Raw genomic sequence first — 16,723 nt, 5'->3', positions numbered from 1 at the left:
GGTCGGAAAATTAAGGCTAAGGAAATATATCCCGTTGAATGCATGCAGAAGAAAAACGTCCCATTGGTTTTTGTCAGTTTTTTTATTTGAACAACCAACAAATGATGATTCGAGTTGCTTTGCTAGGTTCGTTTATGGTTTAGTAGATTTTATTGTCTTTGTTCCAACACAATGTTTTTATATGTCGCTGAGGCAAGCATCGAAGACGTTTTGAATTTTCTGCAACAAAAGTGGAACAGTCCAACTTCATTAGCCTACTTAGGATACGTGGACTTTACAGTGAAGGTGTTCGAAAAAGAAATATTTCTATTTTTGACGTAAGATTCTTTCCCTTTGCTTCTTTTTTGTGTGAGGAATTTTATTTTCACAAAGTTTTCCCCCGCTCCTCATTCAGCCCGCTACTCCCGCTGGAATCCAGCAGAACAGAAAAATCACAATTCATCATTACATCATAAATTTACACAAGGTTACCGCAAAAATCCCATTCACGCTACTAAAGTTTGTTTAAAAATCAAACGGTTAAAATTAAGCATTGTTTGTAGCGGGATAAAGTTTACTCGTCCTGTAGTTGTCCCATCAAAGAACGTTATATTCATGAAAACTGATCGAACAAGCGTACACGCGTTATTTCCGCTACAGTGCGTTCTTCCTCGCAAATGCCAACATTTCATCCTGCACTGGTCCTCAAAGGCATACTCTCAAAACAAATTCTGGAGTACCAACAACACAAACTGCTTGTCTCGTGGTCTTTTGTTTATTGTCATTCATTGCTTGGTTGAAGTTAAAAGGCGTAAAGACAAAAACCAACAGCAAAGCTGAGCTACTTTAGCAAACGATGACGTACAAGCCGGTGGTTGTTTGACGACTTGCAGCTTTGACGATCTCCTTGCAGAAATAGACAAAGACAAAAACTACAAAAAAAAATGTTTTCTCAACAAAACCACACCGGATGTCTGCACGTCATTCGAACCACAGTAAACTGTAGGATTTGTAAAAAGCACGGTGCATTCTTGTACAATAATGTTGCAATACTTTCTTTAGTTTTAACCATTCAAATCTTTTAATTAATACTAGTTTCGAAACTTATGACTCAGCGAATAAATGATATCATGTTAAATAGGTTTATTGGTCATGGGCAACATTCTTGTAGATAATTAAGTCACAACAGTATTTATTTGCTTGTTAATTATTATTTAGCAAGTAAAGCATGTGACTGTTTAACGCCTTTTCTAGCACCAGGCTTGCAATGAACATGGGCCACTTAGGCTACAATAGTTGCATCAGTAAGTTGTACCGGTAACTTATCAATTCCAAGTTTGAATGAAATTATCAAATCTTTTTAAAACTGATTACTGCACGGACATATTAAGCAATAACAAACCATCTTTAATCAAAGACAAACATTAAACTTGAAAATTAACTTGATGTGACCTATCTTAAGACGGCAATCGCTATAGCCCCAAGTTTGTAGCATCGCAAACGTGCTACTACACATTGTCATCTCACTGCTGTTTCAATGATTTTAAGGGAATATGATAAGCATTGACACTCCGACTTAGGTTCAGTACGTTTTTTAAAGAGCGAATAGCACAATAAACTTAGCAATTCAATTATTCAATAAATAGCGAGCATGCGTAGAAAAAATACAAGTCAAATAGACAACTAAAAGAATTACACAAAACATAAAAACTGCGCCACACAGTGTATCGGTAACTTGCGAAAGGCAGATCAGCAAGGATTTGTAAATGAGAAATAGTTGCATTGAGCAAAATCGAATACGTTCAGCATCAGTTTCCCACATAACGCTTTATGATAGCTAAGTGCTGGGATAAGCTGAAAACTTGAAAATCATAATGTTTTGTGCCTGTTGAAGCGAGAATGTTTTCTTAATGTAAAATTGCTGCTAAGCGAATGCACCAAGGATTGATGATTGTATCACTCAACAAAATAGCTTAACTTATTTCTCAGCTTCATGTGCAAACTCCGACTTTCATGAAATCGAATTTTGCAGATAAATCTAAACAATTTAATGAGCTGTAAATGCATGTGACATCTCTGATATGAAGTCCATTTCTTTTGGGTTGGTAGGTGAAGAATAAGTCAGATCAGATAGCACGTGACCCGCATTGCACACAATAAAGAACACCCCTCGTAGTTCTCTTTTCACTTTGCTGCCTTCGTTTCCACTGGGCTAACTTACAACATGACAGACACCTTTGCCATGTTGCAAAACAACGTAAATTTCTGTTGTTCTTTTGCTGTTATTTCAAGCAAAACAAAGCAGTTTCTTCCATCTCGTGGAAAATTTTTGTTGCAATTCCGCAGAAATGGTGGTGGTTTGCTCTTTTTTTTGTGATGTGGATCGTTTCACTCTCCAGGACTTCTTCCTTTTCTTTTCAACGTGTTCCTTAAACTTCATGGCTTCAAGAATTGCAGTGTCGAAAACTTGCTTGAGGTTTTTCTGCGTCAAAGCCGAACATTCAACGTAGCACGTCGCTCCACATTCCCCAGCAAAAATATGGGCCTCGCTTTCAGCAACCGGTTTCTCACTATGAAAGACACAACGTTACTTTAATTCCATGGAGTGTTAATTATGTGTTCCACTTTAGCAACTTTTTTCCAAAAAAATATTATCTACTTTTAGCTGGCGTGCACTTGAAATAACAACAAGGGACATCGCAAAGTTTTATTTGTGTTATTTTCCGATAAAACAACAAAACATCTGGACTCCAAGCTAGCAAATCAGGCCTCTTTACATTAATGTAACGTTTACAGACTTAAAAACAATGTTGAAATTACGACTCCATCCCAAAATTGTATGGGTAAAATAGCACATGAAAAGGAAACCCAATATAAAAAGCCCATCAAAACGACGTGGTTATTACTTATTTAACATAGACCACACTTAAGTAAACCTAAATTGCAGACACACCAGCAAAAAAATCGAACAAGTGCCAACCTTTTTCTTGCAAGATCTACCAGTACGTCCACCGAAGATCGTAGATCTGTTTGTGTTCCAACTAAGACAATTGGGACTTTAGGCATATTTCTTTTAATTTCAGGGAGCCATTTGTCACGGACATTGCATAGAGACGTTGGCCTGACAACGCTGAAGCAGAGAAGGATGACGCTGGTCCCAGGATAACAAAATGGCCGCAGGTTGTCAAAATCGTCCTGAACAATGAAAAAGTCTGATTAATTAAACGATCTATAAATATCAACGATTTCTTTACTGGTATCAACGTAAAATCAAAATGAAACTAAGGAAATATCTGTTTTAATCACGTTGCACCCAGCTTTCCAATTTGAAGACTTGTGTTTCGTAAAAGGATAATAAAGAATAGTGAGCAGAAAGAGAGAAACCTTTTATTTTGTCTGCTGCAAAAAATAGTAGCCTATACGAGCAGTGCAAATTGTGGCGGATTTACACCATTGACTATAAAGAATCGATTGAAAATATCTCTTGCGTTTTTTCTTTACAAATATTCGTTGCCTCCCAGTAGGACACACTCCCTCAAAATCTACTTTGCACCACAGCGCCATAATTGCACATAACAGAGTGTGCTGCCGGTTAACATAAAGAACAAATTGAAAGACTACGCGAAAAACATATGGTAGTTTATCGCTCCATAAAAGCGTTTCAATTTGTAGCTAGAAATAGTCAATAGTCATAAACTATGACTAAAGTCAAAAACTATGACTGAACTACGATGGCAACGAAAACGTGTTTGGTGATGTCTTGCGATGATATGAAAGCGCTGGCAAGAGACACAATTTGTATAAGAACCTTCTGATAATCTCAATAAGGGTGAAACAGCCTGTCAGGGTTGTTAGTCAACAGTGAGTGTATTTGATGTAGCTCACTGCCCTATAGAACAAACGCAATGAACAAAATTTGTGTTTTTGTAAAGCTACAACCAACGTGTGACCACAACGTGATGAAAGACTTGTGAGCTGTGACGTTATATAAACTATAAATGCTTTAGAAATGAACTCGAAGAAATCATATCAGTGAAGTAATCACAGCTCAGCGGGGGTTGCCAAAGAGAAAAGCCCATTGCTTTGTCCAAAAAGTTGAACTCATTTTCATTGAGTTAGGTGAGAATTTAGTGATATTTATCAGCAAAATGTGTTTTTTGGACAGTGGCCTACCGTAAAGGCAACAATACCTCTGGTAAACAAAGGAACAATGAATACAATTGGATCTAAGCAATCGAGATAAACTAAAGCAGCTTTCATCGGAAGTAAATAGGGTTGTTGAATGGTTCTAACAAAGGGTCTAACCGCGCCGGATAAACGTAGGTTGAGACATTTGGACGCTGGTCTTTTGATAGAACAAGGTTATAATTTACAAAATTGACAATAGAGAAGGGCATTATTAGGCTTTATTTAAGCAAACAGACAGGTTCCCATACGCCTTCATTTCTTCACTGAATCAATAAAGTGCCACACACAAAAGGGATTGGCAATTTCCGCACACCTCCCCTTGGATTAATAAGCACAAATGGTCAACTTTGCAGCTTACTTCCACCGCTAAATTAAACAAAAAATAAATAAAAGCAACATCTAGGAAAAAATTACTGATCGTTAAATGCAACAAACTTTAAAAACAGTTTTACCAACCTGTCCAGCAGTATCGCACAGTTGCAAACGAGTTGGTTGATCATCGACGTTTACTCTGGCTAGAAATAAAGTAAAACTTTATTAAATTGAGCAAATACAACACTGATCTTTTTGTATATGACATAAAAAGTTGAAACAGTATTGCAAAATAAATTGTTCTCAAACGCTTGCTGCAATAATCGTAAACAACTACAGTAATTATGAACTTACATAACATGGCTCAGTCTAATGTCTTTACCTGAGTAATTGTCGAAAGCAGTGGGAACATATTCGGTCGGATACCCATTAGTAGTGTAACTGACGACCAAGCTCGTTTTGCCAACTGCTCCATCTCCGAGAAGAACACATTTTATGCGCTGTTCGCGGTCTGCCTCGCACTTTTCTAAGGCAGGAATTAGGTCTGGAGTCGAGCTCGGAAAATGGTGACTTTGATCAAATCTTGACGGTATATCAGGAGCCATGCTGTTTTGATTTCGCCTTTTATAATTTTGTGGTAGGCTTTCAGCAATTTCAATTGCAGGCTACTCTATGTCAGGAAAATATAATCTGAAATAACACAATATCTGTGATTGTAAATGGCAATAGAAGGCTACAAATATAGCACAACTGGCAAACTGCAAACCGAATCAGTTAATACTAGGCTTTCTCAATACACTTGACATTTCTGAAAAAAAAAAAATCTTTTCAGGATCTGCACCTCTTTCAGTCTTAATTATTAACAGTCCAATCTTTTACATGCCATATTTGAACTCGCAGTTGAAAAACCCTTTTCAAGACTTTTTTTTCTTTTGTAACTTTCTGGCTAACAGCAAAATGAAAAAAAAAATACCAAAATTATCGGCCACTGCTAGTCACTTATGCCAGGACGTCGTTTTTTGTATAAACTCAAATTAAATGATCTCCAAAGTTTACATGCAGCAAGGAAACGCGTTAAGCAACCAACAATAAGCATCTGTGATCTGATCGCACGCGCGAATATGTGTAGTGCCAGCAGCGTTGCCAGATGCTGAAAGCTGCTTGGCACCAAAAAGTAACTAAAGTTTCACCAGATTGCATTCAATTTCACCAGATATTTAAAATACCCTAAATAAAGCAATTTCGCCTAAAAATACAAATAGTTTTTGACTTTTTGAGACATAAGACTAAAGCGAAACGAATATGCAAAACATATGTTTTGTCACACATCGCATACACGGATTATAACTGTAGCAGTCATAAATATCAGTATAAACTTCAAAAGTTGAGGTTTTAGGTAACCGAAAAAGTTGTTGTTTTTACTTTAAAAGCGGAAATTTTTACGGCCAGGGTTAAAATGCACTCCAAGATGCAATAACATCTCGATGAAAAAATTTGAAAGACTTTTGCATATCCTGCACAGGGTCAGAATATCCATGAAAATGAAACAAGTGGCCACTGTATGCTTGTGTAGCCTATGTAAGGTCACTGATGTTGATAAACTTCTAGTTTTTGGGCAAAAAACAACCTCCTTCACTAATTTTAAATATAAAACTTGTCTTTTTGGCCAGTTTTTTAGTAAAAAGAACTCTCCAAAAAGCATTGTCTCGCCACTGCCTGCAACCATGCCAGTGGCAAAAGCTACACGATCGCTGGTACAGTGCTGCTGTCAGATTCAAAAGATTGATTGAAGAGCGCAAATTGGTCACTCTGAACTTGCAACACACTCACTCTGAACTAAACACAGCCATCAAGCATGCGCAAACCTCTTGCAAAACATTTTCTGCACGAGCAGACATTTTTTGCTAAAAAGTTTAAAAAATTTTGGAAAAACTTGAGTGGGAAATATTTCACCAGATTTCACCAAAACGTTGTTTGGTTCCAAGGTCAAAATGCGTGGTACCAAAGACCTCTAAATTTCACCAGAATTTTTTTATTTGGTATCCTATTTACGTACGCACAGCTCATGGTCGAGAACAATGGCGCATTGTATCCAACCCTCCAGACGAGGAAGGAACAAAATGATGATGATCCTATTTCCCCATCTGGCAACGCTGAGTGCCAGTGAGGGATAAGCAATCGACTTTTTTAACTTTTTCTCGAGAAAAAGGGCGTTTCAATCTATTCACCGCCAGCGAAAAGTGGAACTTAGGAGAATCAACTTTCATCTCGCCATGAAAAGCGTTTCAGCATCTCTGGTTTTAAAATAGTGGCTAAAACGAAATAAGTTTTCACCCAGAGAGCCAAGCCAAGTTATTTGTTTCGATAGAGCCATGTAATAGAGTGAATAAAACTTTGAAAACGACGTATTGCATATTAATAGATTAATTAAATTACAATATGGCCCAATTAGAATGATGGCAAAAGACACACCATAAGCTGTTGTCTTGTCAGCCGTTACCTCTACCCACTCCTCACACAGACACCACTTATATAAATGAAGCGAAAAAAAACTTAGGGTTGAATGCACCATTGCGGAACACCTGCCTAGGCCTACATTAATTCTACCTTGCAAATGCACTGTAAATAAAGCCATGGCAAGTGCTTTGGCACATAGCGATCGGTATATTACACAACACATGCCTTGCCAACGCGCGCACTGGAGGCCTGACGGAAGGGTGGTGTATTTTCGAGTTTAAAGTTTAAGTTAAATTCACTTCATATCCCTTTGAAATGATAGTTTTGAAAATCTAAGTTGCCAAAGTGTGATCACTGAATCTCAAATCACTACAAAACTCATAATATTATTATGTTAAAAAATGGCAATGTTTTTCCAATTACTAGTGTTGCCAGACGCTTTTTGGATTTCCAACACAAGTGCTAAAGTCTATTCCGTTATTTGAATGATAATAAAAGCACAAAAATAACTCAAAATCCACTAAATATACACAAAGATTATATTTATCAACTAATACCTAAAGTTTAAGCCCACTGAGTTCCGCTCCCATTTCGTCACACAAAGCACGAAATAAGCGAGTGTTCAAAGGACGAGATTTAATATAATTCACCACAGATACAACCTCTTTGAAAACTATGGCAACATTTTCTTGTATTTCTTTTGTTACCAAATTTTCTCTGTGGAGAAGACAATGAACGACCGAAATGTTATTGTTTTTCTTTTTCACAAAACTCATGAAGCCTTTCTTACTTCCCATCATGGCTGGAGCACCATCAGCACAAACAGACACGCAATTAGACCACTCAAGCTGATGTTCTTCAAAGAAGTAATCCACTTTCTTGAATATTTCTTCTCCTGTGGTATTTTTAGCAAGTGGACGGCAAAACAGAAACTGCTCAACGAAATCATTTGTGTCAAAATATCGCACAAACACCATGAGCTGTGCATCACTTCCGATATCGGTTGTCCCATCCAGTTGCAAACTAAATCTTTCACAGCATCTTATGGCAGCGATTGTTTGTTGCAGAACATTTCTTGAGAGTTCTTCGATACGCCGCTTCATGGTGTCGTTTGACAAAGGAACCATTTCCAGTTTGTTAGCAACAGCATCACCACACATTATCCTGGCCATTTCAACAGATGCTGGTTTAATCAAATTTTCTCCAGCTGTGTGAGGTGCTTTTGCACTTGTAAGCGATTTTCCATGCAACCGCAAAAGAAGCACGCACTGCATGACTGTGAGAATATACTACTCCTCCCCAAGCAGTTGGGCGATCAATGCGACTTCGCTTCACCTGATGCTCTTTTTCTTTAAATACTTCAAGAGATTTGTTAAGTTAACAACATTTCCATGGTTTGATTCTAGGTGCCAACAAAGTTTCGTGTCCTTTAAAGAGCTGTGAGCTAAGACTGTTAAGCACAACACACACTGCGGCCTCACTTCGCCATTCACCTCAATCAAAGTAAATCCAAGCTTCAAGTATTCATCATTATATGCAAAAACTTGTTTTCTTTTAGCCATTTTAAGTAATTCTGTCTGAGACTGTTCACCAGGCATCTAATCTAAAACTGACTGTGTTCTCACCGGTAGAACACAGTCAGTTTTAGAATTTTAGCCCATTTATTACGACATCACAAAGATAAAGTTGGTGAAATAGGAGCATTTTACGTTTTATTTGTAATGCAATATGAACTGACTACTAGCAAAAGCAACTGTGCTCGCGGACTCATCCAGGCCCTTCCGCGGACTCATTTGAGTCCGCGGACTCGGGGTTGAGAAACACTGACTTAAACTATCAACTTATACTAACGATTTTGGCTACTCACGGATCAGCCATCAGTCAAATTTTAAGCTGCACGTTGCCATGGCTTGTGTATGAAAGTCACCATGCTTTGACATTGTTGTAATTTTTTCAAAACCTTGGTTGAAGAGTTTATTGATGGTACAAACACTGAAGATTGAGAGTAAAAGGCTCATTGCTTGAGCGGCTTTTCGTCTGACCCTCATCAGGACTATTGTCAGAATAACATAAACCTAAATGCGGTAAAGTATTTATTCATTTATGCCTAAAAGTTCTTTCGATAGTTTGAATTTCTGTAGCCAAAATTCACATTTCGTTTTTCTTCTTTTCTTCGACTATAAATACTTCACCACATCGTGGATGTCGATTCTGACGACAACCAGGTCAGTGGCCGAGTGGTTTCGCCTTCAGCTCTGATTTTGGTAGATTTTAGATCATGGCGTTTTAGATCAATTCCAGGTCGGGTCAAACCGAAGACTTAATACAAAAAACGATACCGATTGTGTTCTTTCTTGCATAACGCAATGAGTATCAGTCGCATAATAATGCGATGACATCGTTAATCTGATATAAAATAAAAAAAGCGCTGTCGCTAAAAGACTTTAGCTGTTGTAGAGTGACAATAAATAAAACCATAACACTTAACAGTATTATTATTTTGACGATACCCCTGATTAGTGGCGAGTGGTTTCGCCTTCGGCTTTGGTGCTGGTAGGCCTGAGAATTGAGATGGATTCCAAGTCGGGTCAAACCGAAGACTTTAAAAACGGTAGGCCTACCGATTGTGCTCTTCCTAGCATAACGCAATGAGAATCAGTCAGAAAATAATGTGATGACATCGTAAACTAGATATAAAATTAAAACGACCTTAGTTGTTGTAGCGCGACAATAAATAAAACCATAACATCATTCTGACGATAGCTCCTGATGAGAGTCAGACCATATGCCACCTCGAACAACCTTTTACTCGCAATGTTCAATACATCAGTGCAAGTAAACGGGTACAGTAATTAACTCTAATGAAATGAGTTGAATTGCAAACTAACAGTAAGAACCACAAAATCCCTCATTATGACACCTAAAGATGTGCTAACGTTTTTGGCACAATAAAAACCATGTAATAAAACCTTTTTGACAATATACAAAACGCTTCAATGGCAAATTGGCAATTGACTAGTAGACCGTATGGTCGTCTCGTTGTCTCCCTGTCGGTATGGGAACTTGTGTAACTTTGCATTGTGTATATTAATTGCATTCCTGTTACTGACAAATAAATAAAACATTGATTCAATGGGAATCTTTTCAAAGCTGCTGAAACTCATCAAAACGATTGTACGCTCTACAACTTTACAATTCTACAATGATTCAAGACAGGCTCGCGTAGTCAGGAAATCAGTTATTTTTTACACTAATTCAACAATAGTGGACGTTGAAACAATGTAAAACCAACTGATTTGCTTTATGGATATTGGCTTACAGTAGCTACGATGAGGGTCGCTGGGACAACAGGTCCATCCCGACAGGCGCGAGTCTAAGAGTTTTTTTCGGGGGGGCCAGAAAATTTGAAAATCAATTAAAAAGAAAGAAAAAGCTAAACAGATATGAACAATGATACTACGACTGTACGACATATACGATATGCTAGAAAATAGACATTAAAACAACCATTTTCATCAATTGTGATGCCGAGGGACTAATATCAGCTGTTTAGAAGCATATCAAACCATTTGATGCGGAAACATACAATTTTTCATAAAATTTTGGGGGGGCCCAGGCCCCCTGGGCCCCCCCCATAAATCCGCGCCTGCATCCCGATACCAAACGTAATCGGAACATTTTCTGAAAAAAGCAAGACATCTCTAAAAATTTTTTTTTTCCGAGAAAAAGTGGGATGGTTGTTTTATAAGAAAGGACACCTCAGCTATCACAGTGTTAAAATGAAAACCTATAGGAAAATTTCCGGGCCTCTCAAAATAAAAGGTTTCTCTCTCTCTCTCTCAACAAGTTTTAGGGTGGGTACCAGGCGCGGATTTAGGGGGGGGGCCCAGGGGGCCCGGGCCCTCCCCGAAATTTTGTGAAAAATTGTATGTTTCCGCATCAAATGGTTTGATATGCTTCTAAACAGCTGATATTAGTCCCTCGGCATCACAATTGATGAAAATGGTTGTTTTAATGTCTATTTTCTAGCATATCGTATATGTCGTAGTATCATTGTTCATATCTGTTTAGCTTTTTCTTTCTTTTTAATTGATTTTCAAATTTTCTGGCCCCCCCCGAAAAAAACTCTTAGATTCGCGCCTGGTGGGTACCGTACCAAAAGTGATCCTGGTCCCTGATCTACAAGAGTACAAGTAGTTCATGGAAAACTAGTTAAACTAATAAACTCCTTGCAAAACGGTAAATGCTTTAACATGGTTATAGATTTAACAATTTTTTATTATATCGTTTTCGAAAGCCGCATTTAGCCGTTGATTTAGCTTTGACCTGTTAAATTTATAACCTGTTGAACTGTGATTTCTAACGCGCTGTAATATGACTTGAAAATTGCATCCATCTCGAGCGTGCCGCTATAGCTCAGTGGTAGAGCACTGGTCTCGTAAACCAGGGGTCGTGAGTTCAAACCTCACTGGTGGCAAACTTTGTTTTCCTGACTTTTTTTCAAGCTTTGATTGAGAGTTCGCTTTGTTGAACCACAGTTTCACAGACAGAAAAAACGCAATAACTTTAACAGGTTTAACTTAACGTTTTACCCAAAATATATGTATAACATAATTAAAATAAACTCTAACGTTTTTGACACGTAGGCTACTCGTGTTGAGTCCTCATCAGGAATTACAAATCCGCAATATAGCCTACATAAAATGAAAATTACTGTATACGATAAATCTGATTATGCACTATAACTGTAACTGTAAGGACACTTCAAACTGAATAGCGAGGTTTTTTTTAAATTGAAAACTTTGAAGTCAAACTGCTACCGAAAACTGAAACTACACAACTTGATCTGATAATCGCCTAAATTTTTGTGTTACATTAGTTTGTAGTATTAATGTCGTTTATCGTACAACATAATGATATGCACGTCACTATTATTCAGTTCTTGAAATCACCGTGAGTGAAGTTGCCTAACTGTGTTTTAGGGGGGGGGGGAAGTGATTGCCGCAATCGGTTTTGAGAACGATTTGGTTTGTTTCTTCACAAATCGAACATGAACGTAGGACATGATTGCGTGATGGAAAATTTATGTGAATTACATCTTTGACAGGTCAATGGGTTCTTATAGCTGGGAAACCCGTTTTAACACCTCTAAATAGTTTTGAGCTACGCTAGTATGCAAATTTTCTGTAAAAGTATGGTATATTTCATTACAATAAAGAGCATGCGCGCACTTATGATAACATTTTAATTAAATTTATTCTAGTATCCTGTATGTTTTACATGGAAGTGACGAAACGTGACCATCATTTTTCAATTGGGCGGGATAAACGTAACCGCACAGACTTTCCTTTAGTACTTTATTAAACGTCACTTGGTATTTACCCAAGGTCATACATAAATGTTTCAATGATGACGTTTCAGGAGAATTGTCTTTTGAAGGTGTGTTTGATTTGATTGACAGTTCACAAATATCAATTAAGGTTTAAGCTTGACCTGGAAAAAAAAAGGACTAGCGTCTTTGCGATCCAACATCCAACGGGTCCGTTTAATAAACATAGCCAAATGCTTAAACGTATGTCTTGTCCAATGTCCAATCTAACAGCAACACTCAGCCCTATGCTCAGAAAGCTGCGATTGAAAGTCAAGTGAGTTTTTCACTACAGAAAGCAAAGTAAAGTTTTTCTTGATGGTGATCTAAACTTAGGTCGCAATCCTCTTTGTGCTGACCTTGAGTTGCGCCACATCGTTAGTTCTTGTTCTGCTCAGCAAACAAAACACAACAAACTTCTTGACCGCAATTAAGCAAACTTTTCTTTGTGAAGCACTGTAGCAATAATGAGATGAAGCGAACTTTGAATAGCCAACCGTGCCTCAATTTAATTGATCCGGGAGCCAGCCAGTCAGTTTGTTATCTGTGTTGTTATAGGTGTGTAAAAAAAAGAAAAAAAATTGGTAGAGGTTAGGAGGCTTGCCCCTCAGTAAATGCTAACTAATTTTACCTTTTGGTCATCTTGTGTGTATTTAAGATCTAACAAAGTTTTTTGCTCACTTTGAAATTGACAAACTCATCATATTAAAGCTGAGTTCTGTAAAATAAAAAAATTACTTACCTTTAGAAAAATTGTTTTGAACACTCGTATGCTTGAATACCTATCAGATTTTTCAAGAACTTCATACAAAACCACGCACTTTCAATTTGTATGGTTGGTTTTTGTTTGAAAGCCACAACGAAAAAAAATCGCTTGACTTTCAAAGCGAAATGAACGGGTGGTTTGGGGGGCAATCAGAAAGTTTTATCTTTCATCCCTCCCAAAAAACATGTTTTTGTATTCTTAAGATGTTTTAATACTATTGTAATTTATGTTGAATGACATTTGTCCCTCCAACAGTTCTTTTTGCTTCCCTGAAATTTTCTTTCTAGTTACATCACTGTCTGCCAGCACCAATAGTTTCTTTTAAAAAAAATAACTATCAAAAACTGACAAGGGTGCCCAAACTAAGAAAAGATTAACATAAAATAACGTTTAATAAACGTAATAGATCAATGGAGACGTCATTTAGCAAGTTTCTGTGGAACAGGCGGATTTTCATGCAAAACATTCTCTTGTGAAGCTCAGGTCAATACGTGTTGTGGTGAAAACAACTTGAAAAGACATTTACACCTTTAGAGTAGACCAACGTCGTACGTCACTGAGTTGATCACAAAAATTCCTCAGGTTTCGGTCATAGACATCTTTAAACACTTGATGTTGGAGTGCTTGAATGAAGTGGATTTGTTCTGAAAGAAAACCAACCCATATTATTTCAACAAAACAGATTAATTACCGATTATTGTTGCATCATTGGCATTGTACAAGGAAGCGTTTTGACGACACATCATGATATTTACAAACGAATAGTGAAACGGTAACGTCGTAAAGTTAAAAAGATTAATTTAAAATCGTAACTCGTATTTAAAAAGGAGGGAGGTGATAAGACCAGTTCCCAACCCTTATCTGTTCACAGCTCACCTTTATTGAAAATTGGGGCCCACTTTTAGATATACTACGGTCCGATTTAATTGGCTCAAACATGAAAAAAGAAAATTAATGAATTTGGATAATTAATATAGTCTACTGTATTTCAACAAAATGAAAAAAAAAAGCAACTTACAAAACAATTTGTTGCAAAGTTTCATAGCTAACAATAACAAGCTTACACTCAACATAGCATTGAGGTTTTAATTATGAGATTGCTTGGGTCCGTTTTTATTGCAGCCGAAAAGCTGGCTCACACAGCTGTAGTAAAAGGCAACAAGAATGTGATTTGTTTTGTTTTTCATATCTTTACCCTGCATTGCGGAGAGCGGACTTGAGCGCTATGCATCGGTGTACGCCTTCCGACGTACACCTGACCCACGCTGCAGCCGACGGCAATGACATTTGGTACTACCCATTACTCGAAATCGATCACTGGGTAGAGGCAATTATCGTAAAGTTTCTTTCCCAGAGAAACAACAGCAAGTGATATGCTATGAAGGGAGTTCCTTCCTGATGCAGTGGCTGATCTAGAGAGAGGCGATTAAAGGGATCGCCCAATCATCTGTAAAACACAGAAAAATAATTTTATTAAAAAAATTGGCAAGGTAGAGTTTATAAATTGTGCCAAAGTTAATTGATAAATTAAATAAACATATTGTTGGCTGATCAACGATGTAACCAAATTCAGTACAGCAGCACTTCCCAAACGAAGAGTGTAAAGATGAGTAAAACAAGTACTTGTTCCTTTTGACGTGTTAAACACAGGGCTGTGGAGTCGGAAGGGTTTTGGCGTGTTTGGAGTCGGAGTCTTTAAAAAAGATGGACCCCGAATTCGGCTTGATTCAAAACGATAAACAATTTAAGTTTATTTGCAATCATTTTTCAAAATATTGTTTCTTCTTCTCTGTATTGAGCTCACAACTTAAAGTAAAATTAATTTAAAAAAAAAGTGGCAATCCTCCAAAATCTGGCAATGCTGAAGTCAGCCAGTTATAAATCGAGGGGTCGGAGTCGGTCGTACATTTTTATATTTTTCGTTCGACTCCACCGCCCTGGTTAAACACTTGAGCAACGATTCCCAAACTGGGCGCCGCGTTGATGTTGCGTCAGGGATGTAGCCACGGGGGCTTTAGTGGGCAATCGACCCCAAAAATTTTATCCTGTCCCTCACCAAAAATGGTTTAATACTATTACAACGTTTTAAACACCATTGTAGCCTAATTCAAGTTGAATGACATTTGCCCCGCCAACAGCTACTTTGGCCTCCTAAAACTTTTCTTTCTAGTTACGTCACTGTGTAGTGTTTATGCTTTATTTGCATACACAAAAACATGAATTTAAGTATCAGGTCACTTGAGGCGTCGAGATTAGTTAAAATTCTTAGTTGAAAATACAATTCAGTTAGTATTCTTCAAAAGTAAGTAATTCAAGCGTGTAGCCAAGAGAATGGACGTTCTCTGCTGATATAAAGTTACACAAATATAATAACAATGAAGAGGCTCTACACTCAGCAGGAAATTATTATGCTTATTTTGCAAAGAAGACAATTAACCTTTCTTATCTTTTCAAAATTATCTGTCTGGTTTGCGCCGTCAAGCGGATGTATGATTTTTAACTTCATGCATTGCACATTAGTTGCAGGATTTAACATAAAGCAAAATTTTTGACCCTAATTTCAACCTAACGTTTTTTGTCTTTGATTAAGTCGATGCTACAACCTACAAACGGCGAAGCAGGCATGTGCAACCTAAAAGCAGGCATGTGCAACCTAAAAGCAGGCATGTGCAACCTTTTTCACCGGAGGGCCAAATAGCCAAATACAAAATTTTGAATGATAACGCGGCCACATGAATTAAAAAAAAAAAATCAGTATTATCCTATGAAAGTAGTTTATGTAGTTAAGAAATAGATTTAATGCAGTCCACGACACACTTGTGCGACAGTTTATTGAAAAACTATGAATAATAATTGTCGATGGAATATGAGAAAACTAAATTCAGTCAAGCGTATTTAATCACAGATTAATGTGATTTTTGCTGTTGCAGATCTTTGCAAACTTTTGGAATATTTGCTTTCACAGAACTATAAGCAACTCGAAGTTGACTTTTCAAATGTCGGTCCGATAGTTGGTCTCTTTGCTTTCCTTTGCAATATTTCATCTTAGAGAAAAATTGCTCGCAGCAATATGTGCTTCCGAAAAGCGAAATGGTTTTTACGGCATTGTCGACAAGATTCTGATGCTTCTCCCTAACATTGTTTTTATAAAAGTTCACCAAATTGTTTTCAACAGTAGACTATCTATGTAGCACCAACAACTCCATCAAGTTTCAACTACGGTACTGTACATTTGTACAATGCAATTGCGAAATTATGCAACGCAGCATTCTTGCATTACAAAGCGCAATATTTTTGTACACAGCGTGCGAAAATTTCCGTTGCTCTGATGTAAACTGCATCAAATAGTAATGGCTAGTATAAACTTTTAAGATTCTGCTGAGCACCACGCGGACCGCACGGAACAACCTGGCGGGCCGCACTGCGGCCCGCAGGCCGCTTGTTGCACATGTCTGATCTAAAGCAACTGTTTAAAATTTAACAGCTAAGTCACAATTCAAGCTCTATTAACATTCTAAATATTTGAAAGCCTAAGTTTTTGTTTAAGAAAGTGTTTATCCTGATCTATGGACCCCCTAGTGGTTTATGAACTTCAGGTTAAAAATCTACAGCAGCCTATAAGACTGTATAATCTAAATATTAAAATGACTATG

At 37.4% G+C, this 16,723-nt stretch overlaps 2 protein-coding genes and 1 non-coding gene across 3 annotated transcripts; 1 reads left to right on the top strand and 2 right to left on the bottom strand.

Moving 5' to 3' along the window:
• Positions 1-745: 745 nt before the first annotated feature.
• LOC145784878 (cdc42 homolog) lies at positions 746-5,147 on the bottom strand. Its single transcript, XM_082596713.1, has 4 exons — positions 4,862-5,147; positions 4,624-4,682; positions 2,960-3,174; positions 746-2,549 (listed from the first exon to the last, which is right to left on the bottom strand). The coding sequence occupies exons 1-4, from the start codon at positions 5,082-5,084 to the stop codon at positions 2,267-2,269; spliced, it is 780 nt and encodes a 259-aa protein (XP_082452839.1). The 5' UTR covers positions 5,085-5,147; the 3' UTR covers positions 746-2,266.
• Positions 5,148-7,493: 2,346 nt separating this feature from the next.
• On the bottom strand, positions 7,494-8,210 carry LOC145783970 (protein FAM200C-like). The gene has a single exon (XM_082595731.1). It carries the CDS (start codon positions 8,208-8,210, stop codon positions 7,494-7,496), a length of 717 nt encoding a protein of 238 aa, XP_082451857.1.
• A 3,131-nt stretch (positions 8,211-11,341) lies between these two features.
• On the top strand, positions 11,342-11,413 carry Trnat-cgu (transfer RNA threonine (anticodon CGU)). Its single transcript has one exon. It is a non-coding gene; the product is annotated as a tRNA-Thr (tRNA).
• The last annotated feature ends 5,310 nt before the right edge of the window (positions 11,414-16,723 follow it).

The sequence above is a fragment of the Aplidium turbinatum genome, chromosome 15, assembly GCF_918807975.1.
Source record: "Aplidium turbinatum chromosome 15, kaAplTurb1.1, whole genome shotgun sequence".
In the NCBI taxonomy this organism is placed as follows: Eukaryota; Metazoa; Chordata; class Ascidiacea; order Aplousobranchia; family Polyclinidae; genus Aplidium; species Aplidium turbinatum.
This window is presented reverse-complemented; position numbering and strand designations above follow the sequence as displayed.

Coding starts and splice junctions, on each gene's coding strand:
- LOC145784878 (XM_082596713.1), bottom strand. CDS start 5,084: ATGGCTCCTGATATACCGTCAAGATTTGATCAAAGTCACCATTTTCCG. Junction 4,683..4,861: donor TGCTTTCGACAATTACTCAG/GTAAAGACATTA, acceptor CTTTATTTCTAG/CCAGAGTAAACGTCGATGAT. Junction 3,175..4,623: donor TGTGCGATACTGCTGGACAG/GTTGGTAAAACT, acceptor TTCATTGTTCAG/GACGATTTTGACAACCTGCG.
- LOC145783970 (XM_082595731.1), bottom strand. CDS start 8,210: ATGCAGTGCGTGCTTCTTTTGCGGTTGCATGGAAAATCGCTTACAAGT.